The 18,230-nt window shown below is 42.9% G+C and overlaps 1 protein-coding gene across 1 annotated transcript; it reads left to right on the top strand.

Annotated features, from left to right (window-relative positions):
• The first annotated feature begins 4,336 nt into the window (after positions 1–4,336).
• LOC105997551 (arylacetamide deacetylase-like 4) lies at positions 4,337–14,109 on the top strand. Its single transcript, XM_013032001.1, has 4 exons — positions 4,337–4,495; positions 6,523–6,739; positions 7,409–7,472; positions 13,341–14,109. The coding sequence occupies exons 1-4, from the start codon at positions 4,337–4,339 to the stop codon at positions 14,107–14,109; spliced, it is 1,209 nt and encodes a 402-aa protein (XP_012887455.1).
• The last annotated feature ends 4,121 nt before the right edge of the window (positions 14,110–18,230 follow it).

Genomic DNA, 18,230 nt, shown 5'->3' with positions numbered 1-18,230 from the left:
TGAGAAATGCTAGATGAAGTATGCTCTATTACCCATATGGCTATTAAGTATTTATCACAATGGATTCTCTGGATGGATTTTCACCTGGGAAAATCATCAGGTCAGTCTATGAAGAACCACACATATGACTGCTTTCCAGTCCAGATACACTGGGAAGTCAATGTTCCATGGGCGTCCTGCATCTCTTCCTCCTATGTTGTTCTTCCGGGTCATATATGAGCAGCTATAATTCTGCTCCAGCTACTCTTTGGTGCTTGGATGTTTTACATATCCATCTGTAAACCAAGACTGGGCTCTGTCTTCCTCCTTTGCCTGGTTCTAACCAAGTCTTCAGGAAGCTATGGGCATGAAAGTAGAGTTAATGAACAGGCATTATAATGAAGGAGTCCAGGCAACCTGTTCTTGCAAATCACATTTTCTCTTCAGATCTGCCTCAGCTGAGTGTCTTATTTATCACTATCAGTGATGACAGATTGCTGCTGTACATGCCTTGTACATGACCAAGTGGGTCGTCAGGAAGAACCAGGTTTATGATGGAAAGTTCAGCATGACTAAGGCCTGAATGTGTCCCCAAAAAGTGTATTCTGATCATTCATGACAAAGCAGTGAGACTCTACCAAGATTGGGCAGTGAAACAGAGCCGGTTCTCAAAAGGAGAATGTTTCTTTGCCTAAGAAGGAGATAAATTTGCTTCCAAATCTTATACTTCTGTATTACTATTTTTTAAACCAGATTCTCAGGTCACAGCTCAGGCTCCAGGACTTCACTGATGTTTGGTTAGAGACATCACTGCTTATAGAACAACACAGTGCACCTATTATCAAACTCGGAAAGAATTCTAAATCTTCCTCCCCTCTCACCTTTGTATCATATTTGATATACAGGCTATCACTGAATGAAACATTGTTTCACTCACCTGGGGAAGACCCAGAGTAAGGTCAAATAGTAGAATGCATTTATTCCCCAAGGTGATCTCTCGGGGACAGGGGCACAGTGTGATGGTTTACATACAGCCCTCTGATCCTCAAAGAAAGAATCTATCCACTCGTCAGAAGGACACATGAGCAGAAGAGTTGACAAGGTGCAATATGAGTAAGAACCATCTGCTTGTAGCAGAACAAAAACTTCCATATAAGACAATGGCCTTAGCAGAGGTTTTGTGAGATCGTTTCCTCTGGGTAGGAAATTGTCTCTGGACCATGCCTATCCTGGGTATTGAAAGGCTACTTTTCCAGCGATCTCTGTTTTATAACTCTTCATAAGACACACATCTGAATAGCTGGCTTACTTGGAGAGACTGACCAGGGAGAAACAGGAGAAAGAAAGACCCAACCCTACAGTCAGAAGCCCCATTGTCTGTTCATAGAAGCCATACCTTAGCTTTGGAAGTGGCGTGCCAATGAGATTTGCCCAGATTCTCCTCCTTGCTTCTGGAGCGGCATTACATTTCAATGCATGCACGAACACATTCGTTTATCCGCGTGTGTGCTGATAGACCCACTTGTCATACCCACTTTTAGGTATTGGGGGGTAATACCTCTGTGAACACTAAAGAACAGGGTCTACCTCAGTCCCTGTCTCCCCCCAGTGTGGGTACACAACTAGGAGCCCCATTGCTGGGTCATGGAGTGGTTTTATGTGGAACTTTTGGAGGAAATGCCCAATGGAAGTAATTTTAAAAGCGCAAGTCAACTCGTGCTATTGCGCTGCACAAAGACCTCAATCTTCCCCCAGCACTTGGAAAGAAATCCAAGTATCTTGCCTAGAAGCACAGTGAGGCCTGGTTCTTCCCCCATCCCCTGCCACCCCTTCCTCCTTTTCTCCTCACTTGGCATTGTAGCCATCCACGGCCAAGAAGACATGTAGGAAGAGTTGAAGACGTTGCTCACTCTCCAGACATTTGTGACACATCACCCACTTGCCTATGAATGACGATGGCTCCAGACTCCTTCCCCACAAAAGGCATGATGTTTGGGACCCTCCACTGCAAAGTTCCTTCCTGGGGCAGATCCCTTGATCCTCTTTCAATTCTAATAAGCCTATCTTATCTCAAGTCCTGTTCGGTTGGTTGTTTTTTCTTTTTTTTTTTCATTCCCTATTTTGCTACTCTGTGTCCAGGGTGATAGGAGAAGAACTAAGTAAGGGCATAGTTATTAGATATTTTGCAGTGCCCTTTTGTTCTGGATATTTCATGCTTACAACTCACCATCCGTATGAAGTCAATTCATGCCCCAGTTCTGGATGGGGATCTTTTCCAGACACGGAGGAACAAACCCCTTCTACAAGCCCATGTATTCTACTGTGCCTGGCTCAGCCTCACCTGTTTGGTTCCAATCTGTCTTGTTCACTTCAAAAAGTGACCACCAAAGCCATGGGAAAGGACATCCATGCTGATTCCAGGTCTGCAGGAAGATCTTCTCATCCTGGAGGTGGTTTCATTTGATCATCGTCCATAAATGTCAAGAGAAAGTTCCAAAAGATAGCACTAGAATTCTGTCTCCTGCCTCTTAGCACAATGCTGTTGCTTGGGTAGGAAACATCACTTCTCTATGCTTCAGTGTTCACTGTGCCTTTTCTGTACCTCCTTGAATCGAAGAATACCCCATTATTTGTATATAGGCTTCTCAGTTCCTACCAGGACATCCATAGGTTTCTGGATCCTTCAATCAATCTCCCTCAGTTACCTGTGCAAAGAACTTTATTCCAACAGTGGTTACCTACAACAATTCCAGGTCACCCACCTTAAAACAAGCACCATTTGGTACACAGCAAACTTCATGGGACAAGTGTTGACCTGAAAATCCATCCCGGGGGCCCCAATGTCTCAAAATGTGCTTGGTGTTGAGTAGTTCATCTTTACTGTTATCTGCACAAGAATTTACTCAAAGATGAGATTGGTTATCCCTGTCTTTGCTTAGTCTGTTCTGTCTCCAGTGGAGGATTCTCAGCAGAGGATCAAAATATGCTGTCTGTTGCTGTTGCTGGGAATTGAACAAAGAGCTCTATACGTGCATGCACTCTACCCTTGGGCCACATTCCACCAGCAACTTAGTTTATTACTAGAAAATTTGAGATTCAATAAGGCCACCAGTTCAAAAGATGATTTACACTGAAAATATAACTTATCCAGGTGCTGGTGGCTCATGCTTATAATTCTAACTACTCAGGAGGCTGAGATCTAAGGATCGAGGTTCAAAGACAGACCAGGCAGGAAAGTCAGTGAGACTCTTATCTCCAATTAACCACCAGAAAACCAGAAGTGGCCCTGTGGCTCAAGTGGTAGAGTGCTTGCCTTGAGCTGAAGAGCTCAGGGACAGCGCCCAGGCCCAGAGTTCAAACCCCCTGACCTACAAAATAAAATAAAATAAAATGAAAATATAACCTACTTCTCACTGTTCCCATGAAGGGTACAATCACACTAGGGCCAACGTACTGACAGTGAAGTAATGACTGCTAAGGAAGAAAGCTAGGAAACAACATACACAGAAATTTCTATGGTGTTTCCCCAGGAAGACAAAAGCAAGGCTGAGTCACCAGCTTCCCAACTGGGTGGCTGAGATGATTTCAGTGCACTCTGGGGAAAAAGTGTTGCACTTGATTGTCTCTTCCCTTTATAGGGTAGTCATGGCAGGTAGATAGAGACTTGTCATTGAGAGGCCAAGAATGTTGGTGGTTGAGGATGTGGATTCTGCATTTCTTAGATTATATGTGAAAAGTGTACTCACAAGAGAATTATTTGCTTTCTCTCAACATTGTTAACCTTGGAAATTGCTGTGTCTATTAAAACAACCAGGCCACACATGTCAAATCATGAAACTATAGAAAATAAGAGAGATGGCAGATATACTCGTTATGAAGCTTATTTTTAGCCTTTGAACATGTCAGACTAGGGGATGGGTAGGTAGTGGCTTTTCTTCCTCTTTTACTTTGGCACAGACACAGCTTTGCTAATCCCTGATTTTCCAACTGAGGAGAGACACAGGGCTCCTGAGAGGACTTCCTCAATGTTTTCCCAATCTCTAAGCAGCTTGGCCATGACTTGGCATCAACTCCCAGGAGTCCTTTAGCCACAACCTGCCCCTTTCCTAGCCAGACTGATGAATATTTAGGTAGTGTGATAAGACACAGCCTCATGTTGGGTTAAAACCTATTCAGTTGAGAATCGGATGCAATCACTTGCATTGAAGATGATTTCCATGTGCCAAAACCTCTACCGGCAGTGGAGAATCAGATCCTGCAAGTTATAAAGTGCCTGGGTCTGTGGGGAAGAGATATTCTGAAGACCTTTTCCAGGTGGCAGGAGTTCCTCTGCCTACTCTGAAGGAAGAAAGGTGCCATGATTGCTTTTCTGGTGCTCCTTCTCCCTGCTGGAGTTCTGGGGGTCAGCTTGTGGTTTTTAGTGGAAGATCTGCTGATTATTGATGTTCCTCCTGCTATCAGCCACAGAGTGATGTTTCGGATTTTGTGCCTTGCCTTCAACCAGATAATAAAATGGGTAAATATTATCTTTTAATGATTAAGTCTTGCTGGAGTGCTGAGAACCTGAATATTGGGAGATCATTCTGTGAAAAGACATGTGCTTTTATAATTTAGTTAGAGTTCATTGGCCAGTAGAGTGGCCATTCAATGAGCTCCTGGACAGACAGGGAACATAAGAAATTCAGAGAGTAGGTTTCTCATGAGAAAGAATCTGTAATCTTTATGTGTTAGACAGAGTTGAAGTAGTACCTGGTGGCCCTGTCTGTACAGGGTAGCATGAGTCAGTACCCAGTTGGTGAACTACTTCCTGTTATTCGTTTCAGTTGGATGAGTGAGGCTCTAATTTGCTGAGATGTCTTAGAGTTTGCAGTTGTTGGTCCGTTTGGAATGGTTGGAACCAAGGGGCATGAACCACAGCCCTGAATTTTAACATCTGCCAGGCAAGAGTTGCTGCAGTGAAAAATGGGTCTTTCATAACATCAGGAAGGATAAAAATGTCTTCTGTGACCTAATAGTGTTTGTTCTGGAGCTCTGCAACTTATATCAACAAGAGACAGAATAGTGAGACTAATTGCATATGATATGTCTATCATCATATGCAATTATATGTATGTATGTATGTATTCTTATATAGTGCAAGGACTAGAGCTTGAACTCAGGGTCTCACATTCTTACTCAGCTTCCTTGATCATGGCTAGTGCTCTATCACATGAGCCATCCCCCCATTTATTATTTTCTGGCTAATCTCAGACTTTTCTGCCCAGGCCGCCTTCCAACTGTGATCCTCTGCCTCTTTTGTAATTAAGATTATAGACATAAACCTCTACTGCCCAAATAACATTAATAATTTAATTTGGTACATAGATATTTTGTTCAAACCCTAGAAAGAAGTTAGGCCTGAGAGACCAAATGCTGTCATCAAAACAGTAATGGCAAAAAGACGTAGACAAGACAGTGTGGAAGAAGGATACAGTTTGGTAGCAGAAAACTATGAGAATGTAGCAGAAACTGACATGGAGGATACTTGTATAAGATCAAATTGTCTACTCCCAATGCAGTCCATGCATGGAGGAAAGTCCATATTGTTTTACTCTGCTATTGCTGTGCAGGTATGGTAGGTGCTCTTAGACAGAATGGGGACCATGTCAGGTCTTGAGCACCCTTTATGTCTCTGGTGTCCTGCAAGGAGTTGGGAGGCCACACAGCAGGGCCACAGTGATGCTGAACTGTGGTGAGGAGTAACCAGCCAAACTTGTCAATTCAGTTCCAGCCTCAGCTGGTCAGAGAGCAAACTGCTTCCAATGTGAGGTGTCAGTGGTAATCTAATGTTATGATGGACCGAGCCATACTATTGGCCTGCATCCGGGTGATGGCTTCCTCACACAGGGTCACACTGTTCCTGTTAAGAGCAAAACAGATGACAAGGAAGTCATGAGAAAGGGCAGCCAGTCACTTCCCAGACAGCATCGAATAGTGGTGATTAATTCTGGGGGAAGGGAGCATTGCTAGGACTCACCTCAAGGATGGAGCAACAAGGGGGGATTTCACACAGCCTCAGAGCTGCCAAGGCTGTGGAGAGAGGGAGGCCTCTGCCATAAGTCTCTGGTTCACTCTCAACTTTGCATGGACTGTGTGTGGAGGAAGAGGCCCCCAGCAGTCCAAAGGTGGCTCTGAGACCAAAACTAATAGCTTTCCTCACATGTATGTGCAATGGATGGATCGAGCACTAAATGAAAGCACTCATGTACCTCAGGAGTAAGGAAGGGATAGGCTGGGAGAAACGAGTGAAGACTCAGAATAGAAACAAAGCAACAAGGCCAGGGGCGCTTTCAAGGGAGACCGTGGGAAATTCTGATTTTGCATTTATACCTTCCCACTTCTCGGAGTCAGCTTCAATATTTATGTTCCTTGTGGAAAGACAACTCAGTCACATCAGAACCGGAGCCATGCCCACACCGATGTTCTGGGACTGACACCAGAATGGTTGGTGGGAATTGAGTCTTGAAAACGGACAACTAGATCTTGTCTCCATCTCTCATCCAGGGGCTTTTATTGGAGAAGCTGAGAATTTGCTCCATGCCTCGCTTAATCCAATTTTTACTTGATCTACACCCTAAAATGAATGACCCTAAAACGATGGTGACCGATATGCGATTTGGAACAATTCAGGTAAGGCTGTATCAGCCCAAGGGTACATCCTCCGGCCTCAGGCGAGGCATAATCTTCTACCATGGAGGAGGCACGGTGATGGGCAGTATTGGTAAGGAGTTTTCCTGGAATGTTGGATGTGGGAGATGAAGGGTCTTATTACCCCTCAGCCTCATGCCCAGACGATACCTGAGGATCTCTTGGGAGATGGCAAATCAAGTGGCAGTGGAGTTTGGTGTGGAGATGCTAGTAAGAGGCTAAGGGACACCTCAGTGGATAGAATGACAACCTCTTGGCAATATTCTTCACACTATCATCTCTTAGTCCATCTAAGAGACCTGAGACGTCCCAATGAGGCTGCCGACTCTTTCCTTCTTTCCATTATAGCCTTTGTCCTCTGACTCAGAGAACTTGAACTAATCATAATGTCCTCCCCAGCCACACCTATTTCTGCATTGAAGTGATATATGAACTTATTAATACTCCTCCTTTTAGCTAAAACTCCTTAGTGTTGGCTTTCAAATGCCTGAACCTTCTAGATCCTCAGTTGCCTCTATTGTGAAATAAACATTGAAGAAGATGAACCTCATGGTCGCCTTGAGCTATGACACGTGGTAAACGGTAGATATCTGGCTTTGCCTGTGCAGCACCGCACCGTGCTGGTTCAGAGGAGACAGGGCCGTCTGCTACCCACAGGCCTACAGCAGCACCTGTTGTTAGTGGGGCTGTGGTGAGAAGTGTTGGGCCCCCATCATGACACACACTTGTTCTTGTCTTGTAGATTTGTACCACAACACATGCAATTTCCTGGCCCAGAAGACGAACTCAGTGCTGCTCTCAGTTGGGTAAGTTTCCCAAGAGATGGGGGAGTAGCAGACTTATCAGTCCAGGATGGTTGTGGACAAGAGAGCAGATGCCCTTTGATACATTCACTCCCAGACAGAGAAAAAGGTAGCACCAGGACATCGGAAGCATGGAATAAGATACTCCTAACAGCTGGCATTATGGCTCACTCCTGTAATCCTAGTTAATCAGGGGGCTGAGGTTTGAGCTTTGTAGTTTAAAGTGAGCTCAGGCAGGACAATCTGAGACCCTTACCTCCCATAACCATGGAAACAAACAAACAAAACAAAACATGCCCCAACCAAACTGGAAGTAGAGCTGTGACTCAATCGGTAGAGAACTAGCAAGAGCTCAGGGATAGCACCTAGCACCTAGGCCCTGAGTTCAAGCCCCAGAGTTATAGGACTGGCAAACACACACACACACACACACACACACACACACACACACACACACACGGATGACCATCACTAATCAGCAAGGAGGAGCAGTGGTAAAGACAAGATTACATACTTTGACTTTATTCACTTTTCATCACTTTAACAACTGCAAAGAAAACTTCTTAAAGGAGGAAGGATTTTTGTATTAACTGATTTGGAGGTTTGATACATACTAGCTTGTTTCATTCCTGTGTTCCTGCGTGAGGCAGGTCATCATGGTGGCAGGAAGATATGAAGAAACCTGGCAAAGGTGCCCACGTCATGGTAGCAGAGAGAGATAGAACGAGACCAGAGAAAAAATACCATTGAAACACATAGACTCTGTGACCTAGTGTCTATAACTACTAGGACACAACTAAAATCACCTCTCAGCAATGCTATCAAGTTAGTGATCCATCAATAGATTCCCCCATTGATAATGTCAGTGACTCCATTATCCAGTCATAGCTCAATGATTGGATCCGTCCTCTATCAAGCATTTAACACAAATAGCCTTTTGGTGGGATACTTCATATCCACCCCTTAGCTTATAGCCATCTCATAACATGAAAAGCACTTAGTCCTATCCAAGAGTCCTCAAAACCTTAAGAGTTGCAACATTGTTCAAAAGTTCAAGTTTAATGTCACTTCAGAGACTCAAGGCAACTACCATTTGAGGGTCCCTGAAAACTTTCAATATGCAAAGGCAGAGTAAACCTTCCTATTTGAAAAGCAAAGCAGCACAGAAACAAAAACGAATTAGAAACATGAAGCCCTAAGGATCCCTTTCTGTCAAACGATGTGGGATATGACCCTCACATGATATTGGCAGTTCTGTACCAATGACTGGATGATGGCAATCCTTTCTCTCGGCTGAGCTGGCTCTGGACCCTGGCTGCAGATTTGCTTAGCCTGAGATCCATATTCCTGACAGCCTTAACTCCCTTGGCTCTCCACTGTAGCTTAGGCTTCACCTTCACACCTTTGCCCATCCACCATCTTTTCATGGATGGCTTGAGGGAACATCAACATTGCCATACATTGTCTAATTCCCTCTGGCTTCCTTTGAACTCTCAGAAGTCTACATTGCATATCTGCAAAACATCAGCACATGGACGATCCCAATAGCTATGTACCAACATTTCAGGAAGTAGCTGGTTCCCTCTGTGCACCACAGGTGCAATGGCCACCTAGTGTATAAGTGAAATTGATAGTGGAGAAATAATTTTGTAGGAGTCCCTATAGAAGGCAAGTGTTCTAGGGTTAAGTATAGACTTTTACACCTGAGCTTAAGAAGGGGAGATGTCTGGTTACTCCCTGAGCTATCCTGAAGGTGTTTTCCTTTTTGCTTTCCTTTCTTTTTTTCTTTCCTTTCTTTTCTTTTTCCTCTGTCGACCATGGGGCTTGAACTCAGGGCCTAGGTGTTGTCCTTGAGCTCTTTTGCTCAAGGTTAGTACTCTACCACTTTAAGCCACAGTGACACTTCCGATTTTCTGGTGCTTAATTAGAGATAAGAGTCTCACAAACTTTCCTGTTTGGGATAGTTTTGAACTGAGATCCTCAAATCTCAGCTTCCTGAGTAGCTAGGACTACAGGCATGAGCTGCTGGTGCCCAACAATTCATTCTTATTGTCTATAAAAAAAACTAATGATTTTAACAACCACACTATCTTTGTTCACAAATTCCACCACAATAGCACTTTGCTGGTTAAACTGTACATTTTTTCACTTATTCCTGCACTGCCTTTTGCTGCCAGATTTCACTAAAACATGAATTAAGAAAAAGTTAGAAATACCCATGCCATAGCCTATACTGAGCTGCCTTGATATGTCTTCCATCAGATTTTCACTTAGTCCTCCCACTTTACTTATTGATTTATATTATCTTTAAGGAGGTGTACAAAAGGCTTTGCCATTTAACAAAGCAGTTTATGAATACAATATTCCTTGATCAATGTTACCCTTCCATCACTATTCTTAATTTTGTAGGACATACATTGGATCCTTGTCTGCCATCCCCCTCTCTTCCCCTCTGCATTCGCCTACCCTTTTAAAACCCTTCACTCCACCCCATTCCTTTTGAGTACCTGCTTCTTGGTGTTCTACTTTGCTGAACTTTGACTTTGTCTTTCTAAGGAATTACACTGAGTTCTCCACTGAATCTACCATACGTTGGTGTATACATTAGTATATACTTGCGTACCCTCCAACATATTTACTTATACATTTATAGGCTAAAACTACTTTCCACATATAAAGGAAAACATGCATCCTCTGTCTCTCTGGGTCTGACTCACTTCACTTAACTTTTTTCCAGGTCTTTCCATTTCTTTACAAATAGTACAATATCATTCTTTCTAATGAACCCTTCAACTTTAAACTTAGTCTCTCACAAAATCTTAAGCCATGGACAAAATATAGACAAGCGCTTTGCCATAATGCAGCATGAATGGATTGATTCTCAAGAGAAATTGTTTCATCTGAGACCTCGTGAACTCAGTCTCTTATGTCTACATTCTTATTGGTATTCTGGTTTTCAGAGCTTCTCCCAGAATCACCAACCTCACTCCAGTTGTAGCATTTTGGGGCCTTGCCACCTTACATATCAGTTTTTCATAGGCTAGCATTCTACCACTTGAGCCACAGAGCCACTTATGACTTTTTCTGCTTATGTGGTGCTGAGGAATCGAATCCAGGGCCACATGCATGCAAGGCAAGCACTCTACCACTGAGCCACTTTCCAAGCCCTCTTATATTTCTTTCATGAACCAGTTTCAAGGGCTTCAGAACCATATTATCATGTGGTCACTGCAACATTCCCATTTCTCCAGTTAATTTTCTTTGTTACTTGAAAGTTTGATCACTCTAACAACCTCTCAAAGATTCAAGTGTTATCAGTCCATGATCAAATTGTTCCACTGTTATGGAGTTGCTATAAGCTAAAACTGATGATAGCAAGACAGTGTGGCAGAGCAGTCGCTCACTATGTACAAACCAGAAAGCAGAGAGAAACAGTAAGTGCTTAAGGACCAAGGTATACTTCAGAGGCACCATAAGTGATCTATTGCCTCCAGCTAAGCCCCACCATCAATCAGTGCCCAATAATGTCAACTAATTATGAATCCAGCAGTTTTTAATCTATTGTGCAAGCCAGAACCCTCATGATCTCATTACCAGGTAGTGGTATCAGTGGTATCAGCCTTTCTAGATTCTTGACATCTCTAAGAACTGAATAAACTGTACATAGTAACGTGAAGCACACAAATTTATTAAAGAGAAAATAAGTGGAATATATTGTATACTATGGGATAAGGCCAGAGCAGGAAAGCTCCAAGGCTCTGCCAAATGGGGGCAGGAACAATTTAAGGCTGCTTTTGGCTGAGTGGAAGGTTGAGAACCTCTCACAGGAGTACTTCATGATGGACAGTTCTCAGTGGCAGCTGATGGTTATATAGTATTTTTTAACATGCATACTCATTCCCACAATGCATTCTGTTACAATGCTATGAATGATCTGCAGAGCATAAACATTAAACCTTAATTAGGGATTTCTCTCCTCAAAAGTTCTCTTGAGCAAGCACTGCTAGGTACAGTACTGCAAATGTGTCATAAAGGGCATTTTATTTCGTTGAAAAAGAAAATTGCCTGCTATTGGCTACTTGCCAGTACTTTTTGATGGTTTATAAGGTAGGGAATCAGATGGTGTCTTGGGGTGTTCCTTAGGCAAGGGCTAGTAACTAGAACAGTCGTACATATGACTATGAAAACAATAGGCCCTGTTTTTTCTGCCTGCGTCAATCCAAAGATGTCTTGATAACTTGATCCACCAGCTAGAGAACAAGACTGGAGCAAATGAGCCTTTGCAGATGGAATACAACACACCCAAATGATAGAGCAACGGAGCCATAAGGCAATATTCAATAGCTATTTGGTAAACGAAACCACCCTAACAGCCTAAGATGTAAAGAAATCTTAGAAAAATTAAAGGAAACATGTTCACAAGTGTACAAAAAGCCTGATAATATCCTTAGGAATTTAAAAACAAAACCAAGCCAATATTTAAAAAAATTGCCTAGGCCCAATAAAACAATGTAAAAAGGAATGGACAAAATAAGGTGAATCTGAGAATCAGGGTAGCATATCTTTCAGAGGAGAAATGGATGAAGCAATTAGGGAATCAGCCTTGTCTGAAGGTCATGGACAATGTCTTGTTAATTGGTAGGACAATGGTTCAATAGGTTGAACTTCACTGCATTTTTCAAGTACTTACTTACATACCTCAATCAACTTCTAGGAAGGTAAAAAGCAAGGTGGAAAGAAACTCATGAAACAACTCTAGTCCTTGAGAAACCAAGGGAACATTTGAGTGAAAGAAGAGGCAGTTAGGTGCTAGTCACTGTGATTCTGGGTCTTAATCCAAAAGATCACAAAAAGTCAATATGATACAGTTTAGAGAAGGAAATGAGAGAAATAAAATTAACAATCATTCTGTTATTTTATGTTTCACCAATGGACATATTTAATTTTGGGTTTCCCTAGAATGAGTAGACAATGCAGCTGTAGGATGCCAGTAAATCACTAAGCACCACTAGTCATAACACTGAGGAGAAGAGCATCTCTTCAGTTGGGAGGATCTGGCTAACATGGCATCTAGGTTTCTAGCATAGTAATCCATGATCCAGAAAGCCTTGGAGAAAATGAAGATCCCTTGAACAGAAACCACAGAAAGGTATGCACAAGCAACTGCTCTGATGTCTTCTGAGGAATTTCAGAGTGTATCATTATAGCAGATACTTGCAGAGATGGGCAGAGCAGATTGATGGACAGCTGTGTAATTGCTCAGGGAGGAAAGGAGCTTCAGATTTGCCAGAGGACTGCCATAGGATATGTCTGGGAGAAGATGGCTGAGAGATGCTTCAACATGGGAATACCGTCTCTTTCCCTCTGACATTATTGATTTTCTTTTCTCCTTTCTATTCTTGGCTCCCTTCTTGAAAGCAATTCCCCCTTGAGATCAGCCTCAACTTCCCTTCCACTACTGACAGACAGTGGGACCACTGGCAGCTTCAATTGCCTTTTTCCCCCCATGATTGTTTGTTTTCTGTTTCTAAAGCCAACAAATTTCAACTTGCAGAATCCTGGTGGGTTTGTTATATATGGAGTCAGTGTATAGATCTGGATGGAGAATTTCAGCCACTCTGACTCTAAACAGATTCTTTACACACACACACACACACACTCACTCACACACACACAACCACACACAACCACACACACACACAGCAACCACACACATAGCAGGCACACAATATGAACAAAGATTTTAGTTTTTTAGAAACATTTAGAGGGATTAATCAGACATGGTCTCCTCAGTGGGGTAGAAGACTGTTCATATGGCCTCTTCTAACTCTCTGCTCACTAGGGTATTGGGTTTTCTTTTTTCCCCCACAGGTACCGAAAGCTTCCTGATTACCATTATCCTGTCGGTGCCTCCGATTGCTTGCATGCTGCCATCCACTTCCTGAAGACACTAGATATCTATGGGGTGGACCCCTCCCGGGTTGTGATCTCTGGGGACAGCATTGGGGCTTCTGCTGCAGCTTTCATCAGCCAGGCATTGGTGGGCAGAACAGATATTCCAAAACTTCGGGCTCAGATTTTGGTTTACCCTGCTCTCCAGGGCATCAATTTGCAGTTACCATCACATCAACAGAACAAAAATATCCAATTTCTCACAAGAGACTTCATGATTTTGTGTTTCTGCCGATATTTTACAATTGACCCCTCCTGGAAAGATGCCTTGTTAACAGGTGCTTGTGTTCCTGCCCATATGTGGGAGAAGTATAAGAAATGGCTGAGCGCTGACAATCTCCCTGAAAGGTTCAGATACAAGTACCAAGCAGAATTTCCCGCACCTTTTAATGAGGCTGCCTACCTGGAAACCAGACATGCTTTTGAAGTAGAAAATGTCCCCCTCATAGCCGATGACCAGATTGTCGCTCAGCTTCCCGAAGCTCTCATAGTGACCTGTGAGTGGGATATCCTCCGAGATGATGGCCTACTGTATAAGAAGCGCTTGGAAGACCAGGGGGTCCCTGTGACCTGGTACCACGCAGAAGATGGTTTCCATGGATGTATGGTATTCCTTAATGGCCTTATATCTTTTCCCTGTACTCTGAACGTTGGTAATGTTATAGTCAACTTTCTAAAGGAAATATGATGAACTAGGGATGTTTTTTAAATTTAGCCTTATTGTAAAGTTGATGTACAGAGAGGTTACAGTTACATACATAATGAGTACATTTCTTTTTTCTTTTTCTTTTGGGTCCGGTCGTGGGGTCTGAACTCTGGGCCTGGGCACTGTCCCTCAGCTCTTCAGCTCAAGGCTAGCGCTCTACCACTTGAGCCACAGTGCCACTTACGGCTTTTTTCTTTTTGCTTATGAGGTGCTGAGGAATCGAACCCAGGGCCTCATTCATGCAAGGCAAGCACTCTACCACTGAGCCACCTTCCCAGCCCATGAGTACATTTCTTATCTAACATTGTTACCCTTTCCCTTGTTTTCTCCACTTTCTCTCCCCCCAACCTCCCTCAAGATGTAATGTTCATTTCCAACATAGTATCTTGTGAGTATCACTATTGCATTGGTTCACCCTTTGTCCTTTGTCTCACCATTTTGTTATTCCCTTTCCTGTCCCCAAATTAGACAAATGTATATACAAGACACAGGGTACCAAAATCAAAAACAGTGACAACAGGAGATAAAAGGAAAAAAATGAAAGAATAAATAAATAATTTCACAAAGAACATTAAAAACATCAATAAAACCCTGTTGTTTCCATATCTTGGAGTTCATTTCAATTAGCATAATTTTATATGGTCATATGTATGTAGCTATTATTCTATTGTGATCCTTTGCTAGGACTATTCTAAACATATACTAAGTAGTACAAATGTGAGAAACCATGAAGCCTATGTTTCTTTGGGTCTGGCTTACTTCAGTAAGTATGATTTTTTCCAAGTCTTTTCCATTTTTTTTTTTGTCAGTCGTGGGGCTTGAACTCTGGGCCTGGGCACTGTCCCTCAGTTCTTCAGCTCAAGGCAAGTGCTCTACCACTGAGCCACCTTCCCAGCCCAATTATTTGTTTTCTTGATACTGGTCATTCTAACTGAGGTGTTGGAGAGAGGCTATCATTGCCATGCTGTTAACTCTAGGACAGTCATGTAATTTTCACCACAAGGGGGCAGTGAGTGATCCTCACTCCAGGAAAGTTCAACACAGGGCAAAAGATAGGTTTTGTAAGGGACAATTTTCAACAGGCATGTACCAATGTCTCTATGCATACATGTATTAATCCATTTGTTTGCTCATTTGCAAATTGACACTTTCATGGATTTAGTTACCCATCCATCTATATACTCATGCATACATTCAGAATATAGAAACAAGTCAAGTTGCTAGAGGTCCAGCAAGGCAACACAACAGAGGTCTTCTCAAACTTGGTTTTTCTGTTCTTACTGGAGGAAAGCACGCAGAAAACATGAGTCATTTGACAAAATGATTGTCAACAACAACACATAAACACACACATTTGACAAAATGATTATCTACAACACACACACACACACACACACACACATGAAAATTGTGAGAATAAATAGACCTCAAAAGGGTTCTCTTTTATACTATGAGGGTTTATGTAAGGAGATAGAACAGCCACGCCTCATTTTCCTTCAGTGGGGAACTTGGGTGTTTAGTGAATCAAAGTTTTTCCGGTTCTGAATCATATAAAAGTGAGCAATATACACAGTCCATCAAGAATTACTTAGAAGATCATAAGTAAGTTTTAGTGGCCAGGTGGTTCCTTAAATATGGACTTTCCAGGGCATGGGAATGGGATACACCTCTTGCAGCCTATCTACCCATTTGGACATTCTAGTAGAGAGATCTGTAGTCCAAGTGTGAGCAAAGAAACAGAGACTAAGCTGTAGGGAAAACTACCATTGCATTTGGAATCATGGTCTGAAGATCCAGTGATGCACACAGGAAAATCACAATGAAGAATTTCAGCATTTTAGACCACATTTATTTTACCTGCTCAAAGATGTGTGTGTGTGTGCGTGCGTGCATGTGTGCACTCGCAAACACAAAGTCTGCTTTAAAATGAAGCAGATTTTCCATAGCACCTAAATAAAGACTGCAACTGTGTAGAGATATCTTGGTTTTCTGACCTCAGACTACAGGGCTTTTGTGTTGTAAGAAGCCACTATGTTTGTGATGATGGGTTATCATAGTCACAGCACAGGGACACAAGTTAAGTATATACTCAGCTATTCAATCAAGGCTGATATAACCGAATATTAGCCAATGATAATCTGTCACAAGTGGAGACCAACCCCTAAACCACAAATGACATTGTTATTTCAACAAATACCTTCCATGTAGATCAGATCCTGAGGTCCTATAACCTCCATGAGTGTGATTCATATCCTGTGTGATCACCTTCTGTGAGCCAGACTTCCAACTTGCTTCTGAGCAAACACAACATTGGTGACTGAATGCACACAACTACATGTTTGTGACTCCATGAGTAGTTCTGGTGATGATCTTTCTCCAGTCTGTCCCTCCCGCTTGTTTATGGAGAAGCAGCCATTTAGAGAAAGTCAGAAGAAGAAAAGAATAAATGGATTCGAGAAAACAGGAGAGCTGACATCTGGCTAACAGCTAGAAGAAACACAGGCTCTCAATCTCTCACCTAAGGGGTCTGTACTCTACCTAACAACAGAAGGTTGAATATGGATCATTTCTAGTTGAGACTGAGACAGAACTCCAACATGTTCCTGGAAGCCCAGTGAAGCCCTAAACCAGAACTTAGCTGAGCTATGTGAGACTCCTGATCTTCAGAAACCACAATATAATGAGTGTGTTGTATTGTTACCAAATCTGTGAAACATTTGTTGTGTAGAAAGAAAAGGAAGCTGGGCCCCAGGTGCTCATGCCTGTAACCCTAACTACTCAGGAGGCTGAGATCTGAGGATTGGGGTTTAAAGCCAGCCTGGGCAGGAAAGTCCATGAGACTCTTATCTCCAATAAACCACTAGAAAACCGGAAGTGGCGCTGTGGCGCAAGCGGTAGAGCACTCACCTTGAGTTGAAGAGTGCAGGGACAGCACCCAAGCCCAGAGTTCAAGCCCCATGATGGACAAAAAACACCAAAAAACACCAAAAAAAAACCAGAAAGAAAGAAAGAAAAGATTGCCAATATATCCAGGTGCTGTGGCTCATGCCTATAAACCTAGCTACTCAGGAGGCTGAGACCTGAGGATTTTGATCTGAAAACAGCCTGGGCAAGAAAGTCCATAAGGTTCTTTTTTTTTTTTTTTTGGGTCCGGTCGTGAGGCCTGAACTCTGGGCCTGGGCACTGACCCTCAGCTCTTCAGCTCAAGGCTAGCGCTCTACCACTTGAGCCACAGCGCCACTTCCGGCTTTTTTCTTTTCGCTTATGTGGTGCTGAGGAATCGAACCCAGGGCCTCAGGCATGCAAGGCAAGCGCTCTACCCCTGAGCCACCTTCCCAGCCCATCCATGAGGTTCTTATCTCCAACTAACCACCAGAAATTCAGAAGTGGAGCTGTATATCAAAGTGGTAGAATGCTAACCTTGAGTAAAAGAGCTCAGGGACTGTACTGGGGAAGCAGCTGATGTATAAAACATGAACTATGTCTGCTTAGACTCTCAAGAGCACAACACAATTGGATCTACCAAGAGGCCTAAAGGACACAAGAGGCCTAAAGGACAACACCCTCCATGAATCATAGAGGATGAGGGGGATTGTCACCATTGATCTGTGCTTCATTATTTGGGGACATGGCGTTGCTATGGAGCCCAGAGTCTCCAGAGTTTGCTATGCCTATGATGCCACCACATGCCTTCCAGTATTAGAGGAGTGTGTTATCATTGCTGTTTTGGTTGATTATTCTTGATTGACAACTTAATTGCATTGAGAGGTGTGTGAGAGATTAGAAAAGCATAATTTTTCTCTGTGAGGATGTTCCTAGAGAGGATTAAATAAAGGAGAAAGACCCATATGAATTTAGGATGCAATATCCCAAACAGAGCAGACTCACAAAAAGAGGAAAGTAGAAAGCCAGTGGGTGTACACTCTTTTCTCTTCCTCCTACCCTCCCTCCATTCCCCCTCTCTGTTTTCTTTCTGCTTCTTGACTGCCATATGACTAGCTTTGCAATATCCTCTCCACCACAATTGATGGAACTTCTGAAAAGCTCTGAACCCCACAGACCTCCATCAATGCTTCCTCTCTTAAATGGTTCTTTGTGCATTA

Source organism: Dipodomys ordii, unplaced genomic scaffold (genome assembly GCF_000151885.1).
Source record: "Dipodomys ordii isolate 6190 unplaced genomic scaffold, Dord_2.0 Scaffold6, whole genome shotgun sequence".
Taxonomy (NCBI): Eukaryota; Metazoa; Chordata; class Mammalia; order Rodentia; family Heteromyidae; genus Dipodomys; species Dipodomys ordii.
Note: the sequence above shows the minus strand (reverse complement) of the source record. Positions and strands in the feature narration are given on the sequence as shown.

Bases quoted from the DNA above. Each gene is read 5' to 3' on its own strand.
- LOC105997551 (XM_013032001.1), top strand. From the start codon at position 4,337: ATGATTGCTTTTCTGGTGCTCCTTCTCCCTGCTGGAGTTCTGGGGGTC. The intron at 4,496-6,522 runs GTAAATATTATC...TCTCTCATCCAG, and splicing joins TCAACCAGATAATAAAATGG to GGGCTTTTATTGGAGAAGCT. The intron at 7,473-13,340 runs GTAAGTTTCCCA...TTTCCCCCACAG, and splicing joins TCAGTGCTGCTCTCAGTTGG to GTACCGAAAGCTTCCTGATT.